At 52.7% G+C, this 17,372-nt stretch overlaps 8 protein-coding genes across 8 annotated transcripts; 4 read left to right on the forward strand and 4 right to left on the reverse strand.

The window, feature by feature from the left end:
• Window positions 1–453: 453 nt before the first annotated feature.
• On the forward strand, window positions 454–723 carry PG997_009139 (uncharacterized protein; the record flags this gene model as incomplete). The annotated part of the gene is made up of 1 exon (XM_066813454.1): window positions 454–723. One exon carries the CDS (start codon window positions 454–456, stop codon window positions 721–723), a length of 270 nt encoding a protein of 89 aa, XP_066665416.1.
• A 2,676-nt stretch (window positions 724–3,399) lies between these two features.
• On the reverse strand, window positions 3,400–4,322 carry PG997_009140 (uncharacterized protein; the record flags this gene model as incomplete). Its single annotated transcript, XM_066813455.1, has 2 exons — window positions 3,400–4,189; window positions 4,231–4,322. The coding sequence occupies 2 exons, from the start codon at window positions 4,320–4,322 to the stop codon at window positions 3,400–3,402; spliced, it is 882 nt and encodes a 293-aa protein (XP_066665417.1).
• Window positions 4,323–4,793: 471 nt separating this feature from the next.
• Window positions 4,794–5,498, forward strand: PG997_009141 (uncharacterized protein; the record flags this gene model as incomplete). Its single annotated transcript, XM_066813456.1, has 1 exon — window positions 4,794–5,498. The coding sequence occupies one exon, from the start codon at window positions 4,794–4,796 to the stop codon at window positions 5,496–5,498; it is 705 nt and encodes a 234-aa protein (XP_066665418.1).
• A 268-nt stretch (window positions 5,499–5,766) lies between these two features.
• PG997_009142 (uncharacterized protein) lies at window positions 5,767–8,071 on the reverse strand (the record flags this gene model as incomplete). The annotated part of the gene is made up of 2 exons (XM_066813457.1): window positions 5,767–7,688; window positions 7,744–8,071. 2 exons carry the CDS (start codon window positions 8,069–8,071, stop codon window positions 5,767–5,769), a joined length of 2,250 nt encoding a protein of 749 aa, XP_066665419.1.
• Window positions 8,072–9,521: 1,450 nt separating this feature from the next.
• On the forward strand, window positions 9,522–9,944 carry PG997_009143 (uncharacterized protein; the record flags this gene model as incomplete). The annotated part of the gene is made up of 1 exon (XM_066813458.1): window positions 9,522–9,944. One exon carries the CDS (start codon window positions 9,522–9,524, stop codon window positions 9,942–9,944), a length of 423 nt encoding a protein of 140 aa, XP_066665420.1.
• A 283-nt stretch (window positions 9,945–10,227) lies between these two features.
• Window positions 10,228–11,158, reverse strand: PG997_009144 (uncharacterized protein; the record flags this gene model as incomplete). The annotated part of the gene is made up of 3 exons (XM_066813459.1): window positions 10,228–10,478; window positions 10,598–10,713; window positions 10,917–11,158. 3 exons carry the CDS (start codon window positions 11,156–11,158, stop codon window positions 10,228–10,230), a joined length of 609 nt encoding a protein of 202 aa, XP_066665421.1.
• A 1,204-nt stretch (window positions 11,159–12,362) lies between these two features.
• Window positions 12,363–12,972, reverse strand: PG997_009145 (uncharacterized protein; the record flags this gene model as incomplete). Its single annotated transcript, XM_066813460.1, has 3 exons — window positions 12,363–12,376; window positions 12,448–12,720; window positions 12,807–12,972. The coding sequence occupies 3 exons, from the start codon at window positions 12,970–12,972 to the stop codon at window positions 12,363–12,365; spliced, it is 453 nt and encodes a 150-aa protein (XP_066665422.1).
• A 1,598-nt stretch (window positions 12,973–14,570) lies between these two features.
• PG997_009146 (uncharacterized protein) lies at window positions 14,571–17,363 on the forward strand (the record flags this gene model as incomplete). The annotated part of the gene is made up of 7 exons (XM_066813461.1): window positions 14,571–14,842; window positions 14,909–15,102; window positions 15,173–15,269; window positions 15,342–15,554; window positions 15,912–16,029; window positions 16,093–16,157; window positions 16,235–17,363. The coding sequence occupies 7 exons, from the start codon at window positions 14,571–14,573 to the stop codon at window positions 17,361–17,363; spliced, it is 2,088 nt and encodes a 695-aa protein (XP_066665423.1).
• Between the last annotated feature and the right edge of the window lie 9 nt (window positions 17,364–17,372).

Genomic DNA, 17,372 nt, shown 5'->3' on the forward strand with positions numbered 1-17,372 from the left:
TATATATTAATAAAAAGATTTAAATTAAATGAAAAAGAAAAAAATTAAAAAGTAAGCCTTTATATATAGGCCTTTAAGTTACTACGATCGGGGGAAAACGAAAAAGGGTCATTTTTCCTACGTATTCTCCGATATATTAACCGCTATAAAAGTTTTACTAGTTTATAAAAATCTTAAATTTTAAATTATTTTTAAAATCTAGGAAATATTAAGGTATAACAGCTCCTTTTTAAATCGATATATATTAAATTTACTCAGTTTTAAATCACTTACCTCTACTGGCCTACGCTAATATAAGTCGAAGGGCAAAAGAAAAAAAAAATCAATTCCCGCTCGCATATGCCAACCAGTACGACCGACCCTCGACAATCTTCCAGCCTCCTCCCTTTACAATCTCCATTGTCCCCTTTTTCGTTATTATTTTGAACAATTTTCTTATTTCGCGAAAAGAAAATGGCCACGAAGTCGTACGTGAGTACCGAGGAGGTCCAGGTCGTGATGACCGCGACGCAGCAGGACGGCATGCCCCAGCTGCGAGGCGATCTGAAGGGCGAGTTCCCGAAGCTCACCGACGCCGAATACGATGCTGGAGCAGTCTCGAGAAGGGCTTCCTCGATTCTACCGTTGAAGTTGAGCGCCATTTCGGCTCCCACAACCCCGTTGAGAAGGCCGCGTCATTGCATGCGGCCGCCATTGGCTGCACGTCAGTTCAGTTTGGGATAGTCGGCGCAATTTACGACAAGCAATCGAAGGCCTTTTGGGTGCTATGCACGATTGCTGGAGGCATTTCTTGGATAAATGTTCTTCTTGCGTCGCTACTATGTCGTACGAAACCGTACCAGCAGCGGCTTGCCGCTATCACCACGGGTTTTTTTAACCTCCTTCTTTGGGCATCTTGGTGGGCAACATCGGCGGCATTTGTCTTTTGGTTGTTTCCGATGGGCTACACTCCGGGGGTTGCTTTGGTTGTTGACGGGCTGGGCCTCTAGTTGAGGTCATTGACAGAACGATACCCGGCTGTTCTAGCGGACCAGCCCATCGATCCTCGCTGTGCATCACGAGACCTGGGGGCATAGCGCCATGATGAGACGCAAGCATGGGCGCCTGAGAGGCAATTCAGTTGGGTGGACATGGTCACAATATATCATAACAGTAAACCTATCCGTTGATTCCACTTGGCGCGGTTATTCCGGTGTCTAGGCAATCGTTATTCCACTCTTGGATAATTACTTTCCCATAATTGCCTATTTTCAGTTATGGCATGACTCTACCAGCACAGCGAAATGTATGTATATATGCCAGCCTTCCATAAGTGAATAGAGATACCGGGTGGTACAGCTAGCCACCAGCCCGCAAGTATGTCTACGTGCCTTCACGTTACAAATGTTTAATTTTGCAGCTGTTTGCATGCTTTAAGCCAATATACGTGTTGGGACCACCTATTCGGTATGGACAGGAAGATTGTGGATTCATGGAAAGCATGTGGTTTAAATCGCCGATATCTATCTAAACATTGGATGTGCAGCGTGATGAGATGTTTAAAAAGGCATTTCTTCTCGCCGCCAGACCTCTGTTCTCACAAATGTTGGATATGTTGGTGTAGGAGTAGAGTTGAAAGTAAGACCAAGGAATAGCGACTAGTAATGTCATCCTCCACATGTCTGAGGGGCATGTGTTGCATAAGGTTATCTAGCAAAGTGACATGCAATGAGCAAGATCAGGTTTATGATACAACGTAAAAGGTTAGCCTGATCAAGTGTGAAAAAAACATAGAAATGTAGAAGAGGTCGGTGACCAAGCAGGATACAAAACCCCTGCTCGAATCTGTTACACTTGAAGCCAGCGTGACATGAGTTCAAATGACGTGGCTCCCTTTGATATTTACAAGCAAATATTTGTCATGGTGAGCTAAACTTGAACCAGGTCAAATGATCGATGATCACGTTCTCAAAGCTCTTTGTTTTTGAAACGATTGATAGATGCAAGTTTGCCAACAGTAAACCCGTCTTTGTAAGCGACCAATCACCAACTGATACCCGAGAATATCTAATGCTTATAAAATCCTCTGTGGACCTTGCAGAACATCAAAAGATATCATGATGCCAATATTTCACGCCAACCAAGAGAAAAAGAAAAGAAAATTAGGAGTACCATTATTTACAAAACACACATCTGCTCTATAGGCCATATTACGATAAACGCGCCAACATGGCTCCTAAGCAAGTGTTGAAAACCCCCAATATCAGAATAGTTTTCAAAACCTGTTGGCATGCGGACCCAAACGCAACACCAATAGTCGATCCTCCTCAGGAATGGGTGGATTACGACCCCAAAGAAGAAGGGGATACTCCTGACAAATACTTCGACAAGCTGGTCCCGCGGATGGAAGGCTCCTGTATTCGTTGTAACTTGAAAATCAGCTCTGCTAAGCGAGAGCTTCGAGAGACGACCGCCTCGTGGGCCCCACCGGACGGCAAACTGAGTTCCGAGGCCTTTAACGCGCTATCCGACGCTTTCTCTGATGCCCAAAATTATCTAGAGGGCCAGTTCGCTGTGTTTTGCCAAAGGGAGGCGACGCAGGGGAATTATGGCCACAAGATACCGATAATTAAATGCACGCAGCAGTTGCGCCAGCTAACCCCATTCGCCAAGGAGCTGCAACGTGAGATTACCGGTCTTAAAACTTCGAAACTTGGCTTGCTAAGGCGACCGTCGCTGTGTTATGCAAGAACTTCCTCGGAAAGGACATGTGGGAGCATGTGAGTGACAATGACCTTTCGAACAAGTTGGACCTCTCAATGGAAAAGCTTATGAAGGTCGTGTTTGAAATGCCAGAGAAAGATAATCCGGACTTGGATGATGACATACTGGCGATGATGAAACTAGAGTTCAGAAAATGGCTCTATACTCAAAGCCATATCCCCCCAGAACAGGAAGAATGAGGTAGTCAAGCATATCTACTGTTGTTTCCTCTGGACGAGAAAGAACCTGGTGGTAGGCGGACAATTGATGGAATGCTACAGCACTGTGTGAGAGTTCTGGCATGTGGGAAAAGCAGTCTTGTACTACAGGGATAAAGTAAATGGACAAGGAGCTGTGCTTAGGCTTTTCGTATTCAGTTGGGATTATGATGGTGAATTCGGATAACGAAGTAATATGAGTATATTATACAAATTAAGTACTTAGTTTATGGACTTAGCTTAGTCTTCTTCACTTGTCTAAAAGTTTATACTCTACGGTCCTGCGGGTTGCTGTCTAGTCCTGTGCGTCCGAAACGTGGACGCCTTCCCCGTAAGCCAGTCCTCCATCACCATAATTTCCTTCTCCACGGTCGGGTTCACTATGCCCCCCCCTGCAACACCACCCCCGAGAACAGCCGCCGCGTCCACTCAAAGTCGATCAAAACGACTGAGCCATCACTGCGGCGCAGGAAGTTGCCAGCATGTACATCGCCGTGCAGGAAGCCCGCCACATGGAACGACCGCAGCGCCTGACGGCACGCCTCCCGCTCCGTCTCGGGCAGCGTCCAGTCCGGCTCCCCCGGTCCGCCGCCTCGCGGAACAGCGAGTACATGGTCCGCGACCCTTCGATGTATTCGGATAAAAAGCCCACGACGCCGCGGCCTCGCTCCGTGACGAGGCCGTAGAAGGCGGGGACGAGGCCCCGGTTGTCTCCCCGAGCCCCTAGGGCCGCGGCGACTTGCTGGTGCATCGCGATCTCGCGCGTCATGTCGCGCTCGGCCAGGGTCGGGGTGACGGAGGGCGGGTGCGGGGAGGCGATGTCCAGCATGAAGGGGATGGGCGGGGCGCCCGGGACCGTCGAGGATGAGGTCGAGGCGATCTGGACGGGCCACTTGTCGGGGAGCTCCGCTATCTTCATGACCATGGATGGCACCCCATTTACTCCGCGTACGCGGCATAGCCGGTCCTCGGAGATCCGGTGCTCGTAACGGGGGGACCGGATCTTTTCGAGCTGGATCAACCTGTTGTAATCGTACGTCGGCAAGTTCGTAGGATTGCCCACGCCGGTCAGCACGTGGTCGAGTGGCTCAGCGATGGGATAATCCGTGACGTCTTTGGGATCAATATTGTCTCGCTCGTCTGGCCGCCGCAGCCTGATGCACTTCAGGTCTGCTGGGTACGGGCCAGGTGGTATCAGGGGCCGGAGCCGCCTGGGGCGTTCCAGCCTGCTGGAAACCTGGAAGCGGCATTGTAGTTAGCGGAGAAGTACCTTATCAGGCCGTTGAAACTGGCTCGGATGAGATACCCATAGCCGCTTACCTCTTTCACAGCTAGAATCTGGGTGGTGCTCTCAGTAGCCATCTTAAGTAGAATGGCTGAGAAGAGTTTTAGATGCAGGTGGGCAATACCTGAACTAAAGGCTTCGGAATTGCACAGTATACTGACCGTTCCTTACTTTGGTTATATAGAGGATATAACTGTAAATGTCATATCCAGAATGTTTCCCAACAGAGCTCATTTCGTGTGACCCAGTTGGGTAATATAAGCACTTGGGATAATCAGGTGTTCCAGTTGCAGAACATAGCTATTGTTCTGACATTGTTGCCAATATACCGTAAGACTAAACAACCCCTTTGTATATCACGTACGGGCTTTCCAACAATGACAGAACATAGCCTTTGTATGCGACTAACGCCAAAGACAGAATCGAGTATAAAGGCCTCCATAAAGGCCGATAGAAACAGTACAAGGCTTACCCTACCAGCAGTAGCAATATTTTGCAACACACGCTAACCCACACATCAACGTAAGTTCCCAGCACAACCCACCAACATGAGTTCTTCATCCTCCAACACGCGTCGAGTGACGCAGATCATCACAGTCAACAGCGTCTTCAGCGCCTGCTGGCACATCGACACGACCGCGACCCCAAGGCAGCGCCAGCGGACCTTTACCCTCTACCCCAACGAGCCGGACCCGGACACCCTCCGGGTCGTGAGCGAGCCAACTCGGGACGGGACGTGCCCGCGCTGCACGCGGAGGCTGGACCAATCGCACCGGGAATACGCCGAGGCCATGAACACTCGGTGGGAGCCCCGGATGAAAGCCAAGAGCGCCGATCTGGCCGAGGCCTTCAAGGCCTTCGACAAGATCGAGCAGGACTTCCTCGTCCAGTTCGTCGGGTCCTGCCGCGAGGCCGTGCTCGTGAACCAGAACACGTACCACCGGGCCCCGCTGACCATCAACACACGGCAGCTGCGCCAGATGGTCCTGTTCGGCGACGAGCTGGTGCGCGAGGTGAGCGCGCACGCGAACCCGCACCCGCAGGTCGTCCGGGCGACGATCCTCGTGCTCGCCAAGACGTTCCTCACGGACGATATCTGGGCGTTCCGGGACGACAGCGACCTGCGCGACGGGCTCGAGATCGCGGTGCCGGAGATTATGAACACGCTGCTTGCTATGCGGCCGAACGAGAATCTGGAGGCGGATATCGCGCAGATCATGCAGAATGAGTTCGCAAAGGCGGATGTATTCTAATCGCCTTTTCCACGGTAAGTGGCTCGAGAGCGACCCAGCCTTACGCCCTTGCTGGGGTGAAGGTCCCTCGAGCAAATTTGAGATTGTAAGTAAAGCTGCTTTCTAGGGAACCACATAGTAGCAGATCGTAGCACATAAACGTAGAAAGAATATACCTGGGGAGTCCAATGCCAATTTTGAATAATAAATGATATCCTTCTCTTCGATTTTGTCATCCCCTCCAAATGGAGCTGTTGATTGATTGAGTGACTACAAATACCTCTTACGATCAGATAACCTCAATCGTCGAAATATCCATTCCCTCGGCGAACTCGGCCCTGAACGGACTCGAATCGGAGATCCGGATCCCGAATCGCTGCACGCCTTCCGTAGAAAGGAAGCAGAAGAACCCGCACCTGGAGTACACGGACTCGAGTTCCTTGTGAGGTTTGAGCACCAACCCCGTAACCCAATGTTTGAGCTGCGAGTCGGCGCCTATAAGCTCCAAGCACCGCAAAGGGAGACAAGGCCTATCATGAAATCCACGTCTGGAAATGGGAACTTCCCTATTCTTTGAAGTTTTCGGGAAGATCTCGCCCCGGATGTCCTCGGTGACGATAAAGGGCTGAGGTCTTTGGTTTCCGGACAGCGGTCTTTGCGGCGTTTGTCCTGCGCTGTTGACAATGTGCTGCATTGACGATATATGCCCCTTGAGCTTGATTGAACATCTTTTCTCGGAGGCTTTGGCATTTGTGGCGTCGCCGACTGCCAAATCCGACACGAGCGGAACCCAGGAGGCATATTGGTTTCTTACGCCGACGGCAGGAAGGGTGGCCGGATACCTCGGATCTCTCAAGACCGTCGCCCAAAGCGGGGGCCACGGTAGGCCCGACGGGTTGGCGATGATGTAGGGGAGGAAGTCGAAGAAGACTCGTCCATCGATGCTGGCCCACGACCAGGTAGGGGCTCGGTACTCGCGCGGCCTGGTCTTGGGCACCCAGGAGGCGCGTTTGGTGTACCATTCCAGCATGAGGAGTAGGTGGCGTTCGAAGATGCCCGCCGCGTATTTGTCTTTCGAATTAGAATCCTCGGCGCTTTCAAGGTACAGCTTCTGTACCAGCTCAGCCACGCCGGAGAAGGCTATGAGCTTGTCCTTCCGCTTGGTGAGGCTGGTCCGCGTATAGGCTTGCACCAAATCGCACCAGACTTGGAGGGAGGCATCCGGTGGCAGTCTTTGGGTAGTAGAGGAAGCATCCGGGCCTATGGGTAGCTGCGGTTCTTTCGTAGAGATGACAGTGTCGTCAAGTTTGAGACGTTTGAGGTCGGTATGCCCACCACTCTTTACGTAATCGGGTAGACCCCGAGGATAGACCTCACAGGCATCCATAGTCGTACACTCCCATAGTAGTTGGTTGGCGCCAAAATGCAGCACACGCGGGGCGAGGTACCGTTCCTGGAACACCCAGCCTCGAGATAGAAGCACCGTATTTGTGACCTCGGACCACCAAAAGTAGGGATCCACTATGCACCACTTGTCCGTATCATCGATCTCGGGAGGTGTGCTGCCCGAAGAACTGGTATCCTTTGTCTGTCGCTGCCCTGTGTCTCTACTCTTCCACCTATGCTGAATGGTGGGCGGTAAAGGTACGGCGCGGCCCTCGTAGGGTTGCAGAAAGCTGTGCGTGTTGTTGGGAACGCCCGTGGCCGAGATGTTGACGACCGCGTTGGTGTAGATATTGCACATCTCCATGCCCTGCTCTTTCCAGTCTTGCTCTTGAGGTGAGTCTTGGACAATGCACAAACAGTCGATCCAGATATATCCGATCCCCAACTCCAGGGCCACGGCAATCGCATCTCGAAAGGTGGCCGGTAAGTCCGAGACGGGCTGTGGCGTAGTGAAAGGCTCCAAATTGTCCACTGATAGTGTGATAGTAGGACCCTCGCTCCAGCGGTGACTCAGTGTTGCATACTCGCGTGTTGTGTGATCAGAAGGATCCCTCGTTACGAGGCGCCAGTGCTGGGCATCTCCATCTTCAATCGCGACCAGCCGTTTGGGAACATAGTGACCAGTCTTGGTCCTCCACGCATGGAGTGATCGACAAGTACTATGGTGGTCCTGACATTCCCTTATCCATTTCTTGGCCGTTTCTAGATACGAACGGGTGAACACAGAGCGATCCTGATTACCGCGCGATAGGGCACCTTGTACAGCTGTTCACGAGAGTCAGTTGATGTAGCCATTTAGCAATCTCAGTATGATACTCACCGCCAAGTTTCCGTATTGAGAATTCTCTTTCACGCGCTCGCGAAGCTGGGTCCCTTTCTTTCCACTGGAGCACGACCGTATATCGGCTAATCGGGGAGAGGTCCACCACGCAATATGAAGTTTGGGCAGACGCATCGAGGTCCAGAATACTCTCGCCGTGAACCCTGATTTCGGAGGCCAAAGCCTTGCACATATAGCAGCCCGTGGCCACTGCTTGCTTAAAAGAGGCGTGGGTGGTATGGTGGGTATGCCACTCTTGGTGCACACGTCGACCAGGATGTAAGGGGCGCTCGAATATGACTTGGCACTCGTCGCAGAGGGAAGCCATGGCTGGCGGCGGAATCGGATCAAAACTATACGGAGACAATGCTGTAAGCGAGCAGGGACGGTTGATGGAAGCTGACAACGTAATGGAAAATTGGAACCCGTACTTAATTGAGTACCCCGCACTAGGCTTGGCACTGCTTACTACGATTCCAATCATGAAACAAGCACAGCCAATATCTTCTCACAGCACACCGCCAACGAGGCATCACTCATAATGTCCAAAGTCATCACCAGCGCGCCGAGGTCCGCCCGGACCCAATTGCGCACCTCGGCAGCTGCCAGGGAGTCAGTATCGTAGACGCGGATCAGCCGCCCGGGACCCATCGGCTCCGAAAGTCGGTCTCCTATTTACCGCGGGTTAGATCCAATCACGACACTTAGGATACCCAACGGTACTTGAACATGGCGACACCAGTCTGCCCAGGGGTTGATTACCCGCAGGTAAGCGTCATGAAGCATTTGCAGTTGAGAAACGTCACGAAGGTCAAGCCAATCTGGGCGACTGGGGCTCCGACTTGCATTTGGTGCTGCTAGCTGCCGGAGATGGCGATCCGTAAGGCGGCTGTGGCCCACACAAGGGTGTCGAGGACGATGATCGTGATGGGCAATCAGGGGGTAGAATGGTGGGAAGGGGCAGTTAAGTTTGAGAGGCGCCTACGGCGTGAGCTAGAACGGCAAACATAGGGGACATGGTTAGTGAGGCCGGTGACCAGATAGGAAGGGCAGCGGTAGGGTGGTAGGGCGATAGGGGTAAAGTAACCATCAATATCAGATCGGGGCAGCATTATGTGGTATCAGCATTGTGGAGACAAGTGAAAGGGTCTAATAATAATATTTACTGGAACCGCCAGACTAATATTCTACTCGCTGAGCAAGCCAGGTTCCTCCTTGAGTACATTTTGGTCTGATCGAGGTATCGTCACTTACAGAATCTGGATAGATGCCCGTAATTAATTACATAACCAAGTTACAGCCATGTCGTACTTCAACTCAGCCTCATCACCAGCGGCGGCTGAGCCGCAGCAGCAGAAGCAGACCGTCGGACGAGTTTGAGATGGCGATGAGGTCGCACCTACGGGGTCTCATGGTAAGAAAGAACCAAAACTTCATATCATCATCGTCGTCATCATACCACAATTTTCCTCTGTTATGTGCCGAGCTAAATGTATGGCTCTTCGCACCAAGTAGTGGTTCCAGGGCCTATCCAGACCCGAATTTCGAACGGACCCGGCCCGATTCGTCATGCTATTATCAGCAGCCTTGCGCCGCCGCCGTCGGACGACATCATTGCTGAAATTTACGCCATCTACGAATGATTCCGTGGCTATGCCCACCATCTCCAACCCGCGGAAACAACACCGGCAGCAGGAGCAGCACCAAAGCACCTGGGCGTACTGACTCTGACTGAGCCTTACAAGTTCTGTCTCGTGGTCTCCTGCGTCTGCAACTGCATGCTGAGAGGCCTGTTATCGTCATCGAGGCAAGATGACCAGCACCAGCACCAGCACCAGCACCAGCACCAGCACCAGCACCAGCACCAATGCGACAGCCGCTCGGGTCATTATGGCGAGGAAACGTTGTCCCAGGAAGCCGAAGAGCTCGCCGACGCCACCCTCGCGCTGACGGCGGAAGCGGCCAAGTGCAAACCCATAGGCGCGGGCCACATGCTCGTCAACTGCATGACAGCATGGGTCTGCGCGGGGGACGCGGACAAGCGGGCCCGGCTGGGGCAGCTGTACCGGGAGTTCCAAGGTCATTTCAGCGACGGGGCTGGGGCGGACGAGAAGAAGACATTGGCGCTTTGGGGGACTTGGAATCGGATCTTTTTCTCGTTTCTGATTGTTAATGATTATGCCAATGGCAGGTTGTCGTAATGTGTCACAGTCACAATGATATACCACTTGTTATTTGTTGGTGAAACTTCGCTTGTTCCATTTCCAGGAAGTACGTGAATCCCATGGGCGCCATTACTAAGTATAGACCATGAGTCCTATCCGATATCGCCTTTACCCCACCGATCCCCAGAGACCTCGGAATCGCGCCTTGTGTGTGTTTATCGTCGACTGTGAAAATCTCGAGTTCCCACGGCGAAGGAGGAAGCAGCCATTACCTCGTGAACATAGAGAAAAAGAGCTTAGACGTGGGTGGCTATCTAATTCAGATCGAGGGCGCTTCCGGCCCAGGGGCCGCCGTAGGCTTAGGAGAGTTGTCCCCGCCCGCGTCGGCGCCGAGGTTGATGTGGCCCGCGTCTGCCTGCGCGCCTTGGCAGGACGGGTCGTTGCAGCCGTCCTTGTCGTTGGGGTTGGGCTGCCAGCCGGGCGCCTGGCAGTCGTAAGTGACGGGGATGTCGGTCTGGTGGTAGCCGAAGCAGGACAGGTAGCCGAACCAGTTGTAGATGAAGCCGGAGTCTGGGGGTGGTTCTTTGAGTCAGTTGTCGATGCTTTGCGGTGGGGGCATCACAAGACAGTAATTGGTACTGTTGAGTGAAGGAAGGATGGGAGGGGATGTGGTAGGAAGGCCGACTTACTGAGATGAAGGTAGGTCCAGTTCCACTCAGTCTTTTGGTCGTTAAGACAGAGGCACTTGAGGGTGTCGTAATTGCCTTCGATGAAACAGCCCTTGCAGCTGGAGCCGAAGTCGCCACTGTTGTAGGAAGTTAGCAATTACTATTTGCATGTGCGTGTCTATTTCTTTCTCTCTTTTTCTCATTTCCCAAAGATAACAGCTACCAGGAAGCGAAGCGGAAAGAGACCAGGAGCAATCGAGTATGCTTAGATGGGAGCTCGGTGAAGATGTCTTGCTTATTTCTGGTCTGACCCAGTTCAGCCAGTCAGTCAGTCACTTACTCTTGCTTGGCGTACAAGGACCCGTTCATATTGCCGATGCAGAGGTTCAGGTTGAGCGAGGTCTCGACGTTGCTGTCGCAGACGTGCTCGGCACAGTAGGTCGTGGCCACGCCGTTGTTGTAGTACCAGGGGTCCTTCATGGTGCCGCAGCCCTGGTCGAGGAAGCCGCCGTCGGCGGCGGCGGCGAGGCTCGCGAGGAGCGGCAGCAGCAGGGCCGAGAGCAAGAGTAAAATGTTAGTCATTGAGAACTGTATCTTCTTTCGTACAGAATGATGGGTGAATGTGTTTGGTGGTGTTGGTTCAGAATGCAAATATTCTTTGGGTCGGAAGTGAGTTGTTGTTATTATGAAGGAGGGAAGTGAGCAGGATGGTTTGTTAAAGAAAAAGCATTGTGTTTATATAACTTTGGACGAATCCATTAGAGAATTGAATACAAGTTGATTGAGGCATTGAATCCAAGGTCATGCATAAGTTAATGCAGTGACGCTGCCAGGTGATGGCTCGTCCAACCACACGTTGTGAATGCTCACCTTTTCATGACTCAGAGAATTTCCAACACAGTGGTTTAACGGACTGACCATAGGCCCATCACATGTAGTGGAAGATTGATGATCTATACGGAGCAGTTCCCAAAGCCTTCTTCCGTATCACGTGAACGAAACAGGCCCATAGGTCACAGTCATGATCAAGAGATGTTTTCCATCAGAAGCCTGATTTGCCACTACTGTTCGTATTCAATAGCGTCAATACGATGATAGGTAGTACATAGCTGCTACTTCTACATGAGATTCGACGTGTGACTAAGATCTGCTCTTGTCATCAGTTAAGGATTACTATTTTGTCCTGTAACTCCTATTGGACAACCAAAGGCCATGAAATATAAATTACCTTCATGAATATCAGACAAGGGAAGTTCGTGGCTCCAGCATGACATATTTACAGCTACAGTTTGGCAAACGCTGAATGTATATATGCATTTTATAAGGAGAACCCGTCTTGTGGTTTTATCTTAGGTGACATATCATCAAATCCCGACTCCATTGCAATGCATACTCCTGCCGGTGTTGGCAGATATTAGGATAAGACCTCAACCAGTATCTAATCTGCTTGGTGGTACACATGGCTGAAAACATAAAAGTCGTCCTACAAGCGGCAGTAACTTAACATCGTATAGGTCACAGAGGTCAACTTGGGTCGTATATGGCGAAAGCAAATAGTGTATAATCATAAGTTATGTAACAAGCAAAACCTCACCAACCAACGCTCGCGCCGTGCTATTTTGTAAATGATAATAAGACAAAGAAGAAGGTATCAAGTCATAATTCGTATATCTTGCAGTTGTCGTGATGCCTGTTTGCCTCGGGTGGCGAGCTCAGCTTCAGAGCTCCAAAGGAAGCAAGGCAAGGCTTGTTGGGCTCGTGCCCCATCAAGAGGAGAAGGATATGTTTAGATGCCGTGGCCTGTATACTGGTTAGCCGCCATGTACTGTGGTGGTGTGAGGACATGAGCAAGAAGGGACTTAGGTACGTACGTCCGAGCTGCTTGCCGCGCTTGGAAACCTCGGCGGCGTGATACTGCTTGACCTTGGCGCGGCGGGCTTCCTCCTTGGCCTCGAGCTCGAGGCGCTTGACCTCCTCGCGGGCCTCGCGGACCTGGATGCGGGCCGCGTTCAGGGCGCGGTCGGCCTCGATCTCGGCCTTCTCAGCGCCCATGACGCGCTCGCGCGCCTGGACGATGGAGGGGTCCAGCTCGACGTTCTTGTTTCCGTGGCCGAAGGACCGGTGGAGGATCGAGGACTTGCGGCCTATGGAGATGGGAGAAGATGGGTTAGTGAATGGTTATTCGGATTACGACGATGAGATGATGAGGATGGAAGTTGGAAGTACGTACCAGTACCGTTGGAAGAGTGCGAGGTGGTGGTGTGAGTTGTGGAAACGGGCGAGACGGACCGCTCGCGGCGGCTGCCGAACAGGCTCCGCTTGTGCTGCTCCTCGTGGACAGGGGCGGGCTCCTCCACGACCTCGTCCTCGGGCTTGCGGCTGGAGAAGAACGGCATGATGGTGGATAAAAGGTTGCGATAATGCGAGTAAGGCTGTCTGGGGTGCTGCGTTGAAAGTGGACTTGAGGATGGGCTCAAGAGTCTTGGTGCGTGGATAATACGGCAATTGCCTGGGTGAAATGGTAGGTCGATGACAGAGGACAAGAGAAGCTTAATCAAATGAGTGATGTGGTATCGGCATCTTTATCCGTGGGATTCTGAATCGTCTATATATACAGGCAGGCCATCCCTCGCGAATGCCAACTTACCTCATTGCAATTTCCCTTCTGCCGCAGGCTACGTCTCGATATCTTGGTGACGTAAACCTGTTTTTTGGTAGGTGTTGTTGTTCGAGCTGACCACCGAGGGGGATCGCCCAAAAAAGATGACGTAGCGCTTCAGCCAATCAGAGACAGGTTCGAGACAAGTCCGCCAATCAGCGCCGACCGGTGACGAAGGTGGGAAGATTAAAGCATCCCCTGCATCGCGTGTCGTATCCAAGAATGCCAAGCACCAAGACGCAGGGTCCTGACGGTTGAGAAGAAAACGCCATCATCGTCGTTAATCTCCAGGGACTCCCAGGGTCTCGATCCAGGATGTGTGTCGCGCTACAATCCGAGAGCTGAAAAGATGATGGAATTTGAAGGGTCCAAACAAACTATTTGTCTTCTTGGCAAACACCCGGGATGCGCTACCAGTAGCTGTAGCGTGTTGAAACAACAACGGGCGACGGGGGTCCAGTGTTGTCTGACAGCACTGACAGCAGCTAGACTCGAGACACTGCATCAACTTCCATGCACGCCAAAGCTACTGACTACCACCTGGCATGCCCTACTTGCAGATATCTGATGGATTCACGGGAATTTAGATCTCGAAACGCATGCAGGCGATCCGAACTGTCGCATATCGCACTTCGTCATCGCCCCATTTGGAGTGCTAAAAACACGCCGGCCAGTTGTTCGTGCTCTGGTAGACTGGCGGTCCGTCCATTCCTGGGAAATTGCGTGGCGGTAGCGCAACCCCGGATCGAGCAGGACTTCAGTTCTTTCTTTGCGATGACGGGCTTTATTGATCGCAAATGATTTTCAAGTCTGTCGCGACGAGGCTCTGAACAGATGTTGTCAAGAACCTTGGAATGCCAGAGTCAATGTTGTTGTTCAAATGAGAGGTGGTCAATTCCAGTAAGCCTAGCCCAGTGGGTAACTGGGTGAATGGCCCCCAAAGAAGTCCCTCGCACTCGGTCAACGCGCCACGGGTGACCTTGCTGCCACAATCCTTTCCCGGGCTTAGACAACAGGAAGAACCATCAATCCGGCCAATGTTATCATGTAAGAATTCCAAAATCTGAGTATGCAGCTGGATTACCCATCACAATGGTGAGATATCACCATTCGAGCTTCGTAATGCTTACGCTGAAGCCGGCCAAATGGTTGTCGGGGATAAGCATTCAGTCTGCCCGAGACAAGACACACGCGGCCTAACTTTGGACCGACTGTTTGAGGGTATACCAACCAACATCCTCATGCCGTGAGGAGGTGTGCGCATGATGAGTTCATATCTGGTCGCGAGGTTCCCGAGCGAAGAGCGCGACGGCCCGCTGGTAAATGCAGCGCATCATGACCTCTAACCCTAATTACTTCCTCATGGGCGCCATACGCAGGCAGTGGATGCAGGGAGAGCTCCCTCCTCTGTTGCCCACCGGTCCGCCGAACGAAGACGCAGATTGGGACTCCAGTGTCGTGGTCCATGGGGACTGGATGCGCGCGCCAGCCGAGAGACGGCACAGTGGCTGGAATGCCGTGGAACAAAGTTGGAGCAATGTCGACGGTGCATCGACAGCTCGGGAAGAGACACCGGTGCAATCGCAGACACCGACGGCAGCGGAAAGGTTCGAATGGGTCCGACAATCCAGAGAAACGAGGGAGCGTTGTTGACTTTTAGAGCTCCGATGCAGTAACAATCCCGGCCCATCCGCCGATAGCTTAGGCAGGCTACAGCCCACCCTCTCACTGCCGGCCCCCGAACTGGAGCTCGACTTTCGCATGGTTCTGGAGTTGAGCGAAGCCACCGCAACAATGGCGGTGGGCGACAACTTCAAGAAGTATACCACGTTTACAGATGGTGTCTGGTCCGGGAGGATAGGAAACGGTACCGTGATGGCTAGTGCTTCCGAGTCTCGCGATCGGGGATCTTGTACTAACGCAGGTCTTTTAGGGAGGCGACCAAGACGCCATGGAGATGACATTGGGTTCGAGCTTGGCTACCCAGGTCGAGTCGAAATATCGCCTGAAAACCGGCGATGAGCCACCAGCAGTGTATGTTGCTTATTTATTGCCCGAGAAGCGTAGCCTTCTGCTATGAGCAGCTCTGATGCCCAATCGAAACAGCATAGACTGCCGGACTCGAGGGTTCCTGACTGCGCCGGCGCCAGTTATGAATGACCTCCGTGATGGCGAAAAGACGCGACCGATCGATCCCCGACGGTACTGCTACCGTGTCTTCATCACCATGCGGACGGCGGATGCGCGGTACGCGGCGAAGGTCAACACCGGCATGTGGGTGGGCACTTGCCTGTGGGATGTTGCAAAAGTGGTGTACGAGTAAGTTGTACAGATATTACGACGATACTCGAGGTGATGGCTGACGTCTACCAGCGCTTATAAAGTCATCTAGAATTGGAAAGTCATCCGGAAGAAATAGAAGACCGTCCTGCCACCCTGGATTTCGGACCCATTTACCCCGGATTACCCCGGATTCTTCCAGTGGAGTAGTGGCGATCCCTTTTGTACATATAGCTAGAAAGGACTCGTCGCGCCGAGGATGATCCTAGATAAATAAGAGAAATTCTGATTGACTCAATAGAACCAGTGGCTTTCAGTGTAAATACTCGTTATGAGACCCTACCGATTCTACCTTGCATTCCTGGGCATCAGTTCTGCATCTGCTGCCATTGACAGGAAGGCCATCGTGTCCAAGTTCAATGTCGTCCGGACGAGTCTCATTGGCAACAAAACAACCCCTCTCCAGGTCGGCAATGGAGACTTCGCATTCAATGTAGACAACACCGGGATGCAGGTACTGTCCGATTTGATCAAATAACACATTTGATTGGCATACATCTTTCTGACTCTCACGCAGACATTTCTCCCATTCAACACGCTGTCGACTTGGGCTTGGCATAACGACTCACTGCCAACAAATGGGTAAGAAGTAACGACAGCTGGGGAATTAAACGAGCGGAAAACATTTATACTGATTCGGTTCAATTGCACCCGACTAGAGAGACTGTTGATGACTATTTGGGCGTTCCCATGCTAACCCACGCTCGGAACGTCTCCTACGACATCCCAGACCCTGACCTCCCCGAGATATCGCAGTGGCTTATCGGCAACCCGAACCGCATCAACCTGGGACGCATCGGTCTCAAGTACAAGGGCCAGACGCTGTCCGCTTCAGATATCTCAGAACCCCGACAGGAGCTGAGCCTATGGACCGGCTGCATCACGTCCAAGTTCCAGGTGGACGGGGCGCCGGTGGAAGTGGTGACGCAGGGCGACCTCGAGACCGACGCGGTCGCGTTCGAGATTGAATCGGATCTCGTCGCGTCGGGTGAGCTTGAGGTCGAGCTCGACTTCCCCTACCCGCCTATCCATAGTGCCGAGTACAAGTATGAGGTCTTCGTCGGCACGTACGACTTCCCGCTCAACCACACGACGGAGCTCGTGCGAGCGTGTAATGAGAGCAACAATGACAATGTTGCCCATATATACCACGAGATGCAGGAGACCGAGTACTTCGTCAATCTGCGATGGGATGCTGCCGAGACGTCATCGTCACCTCCGACGCTCCGCCGGAACGAACCCCCTGGATCATCGTCCAAGACCGCGCACCGGTACACCTTGTCCCCAGGTGTAACAGGCGATAATCCATCGTCGAAATTCTCCTTCACAGCCCACTTCGCCCCCTCCAAGGAAACAACCGCGCTTCCCGCCGAGATCCGCGCCCGCAGCTCCGCGACCTGGTCCGAATACTGGCGCGAAGGCGGCTTCGTCGACGTGCTGACCGGCTCCACCAACCCCAACGCAAGCGAACTGCAGCGCCGCATCATCCAGAGCCAATACCACGTCCGCGTCAACGGCGCCAGTACCCACCACAGCCAGCCACCGCAGGAGAGCGGGCTCGTGAACAACGGCTGGTACGGCAAGTTCCACATGGAGATGGTGGTGTGGCACGGCGCGCACTGGGCGACGTGGGGGCGGCAAGAGCTCTTTGACGGGATCTTCCCGGGGGGTGTACGAGAGGTTCTTGGAGTCGTCGGTGGCGCGGGCGCGGGGGATGGGGTGGAAGGGGGCGAGGTGGCCGAAGATGACGGAGGCGGGGACGGGGAGGAGCGCGCGCCGGGGGATTAATGGGTTGCT

This window comes from Apiospora hydei (assembly GCF_038363865.1).
Source record: "Apiospora hydei strain CBS 114990 chromosome Unknown utg000007l_segment0_segment0, whole genome shotgun sequence".
Lineage (NCBI taxonomy): Eukaryota > Fungi > Ascomycota > Sordariomycetes > Amphisphaeriales > Apiosporaceae > Apiospora > Apiospora hydei.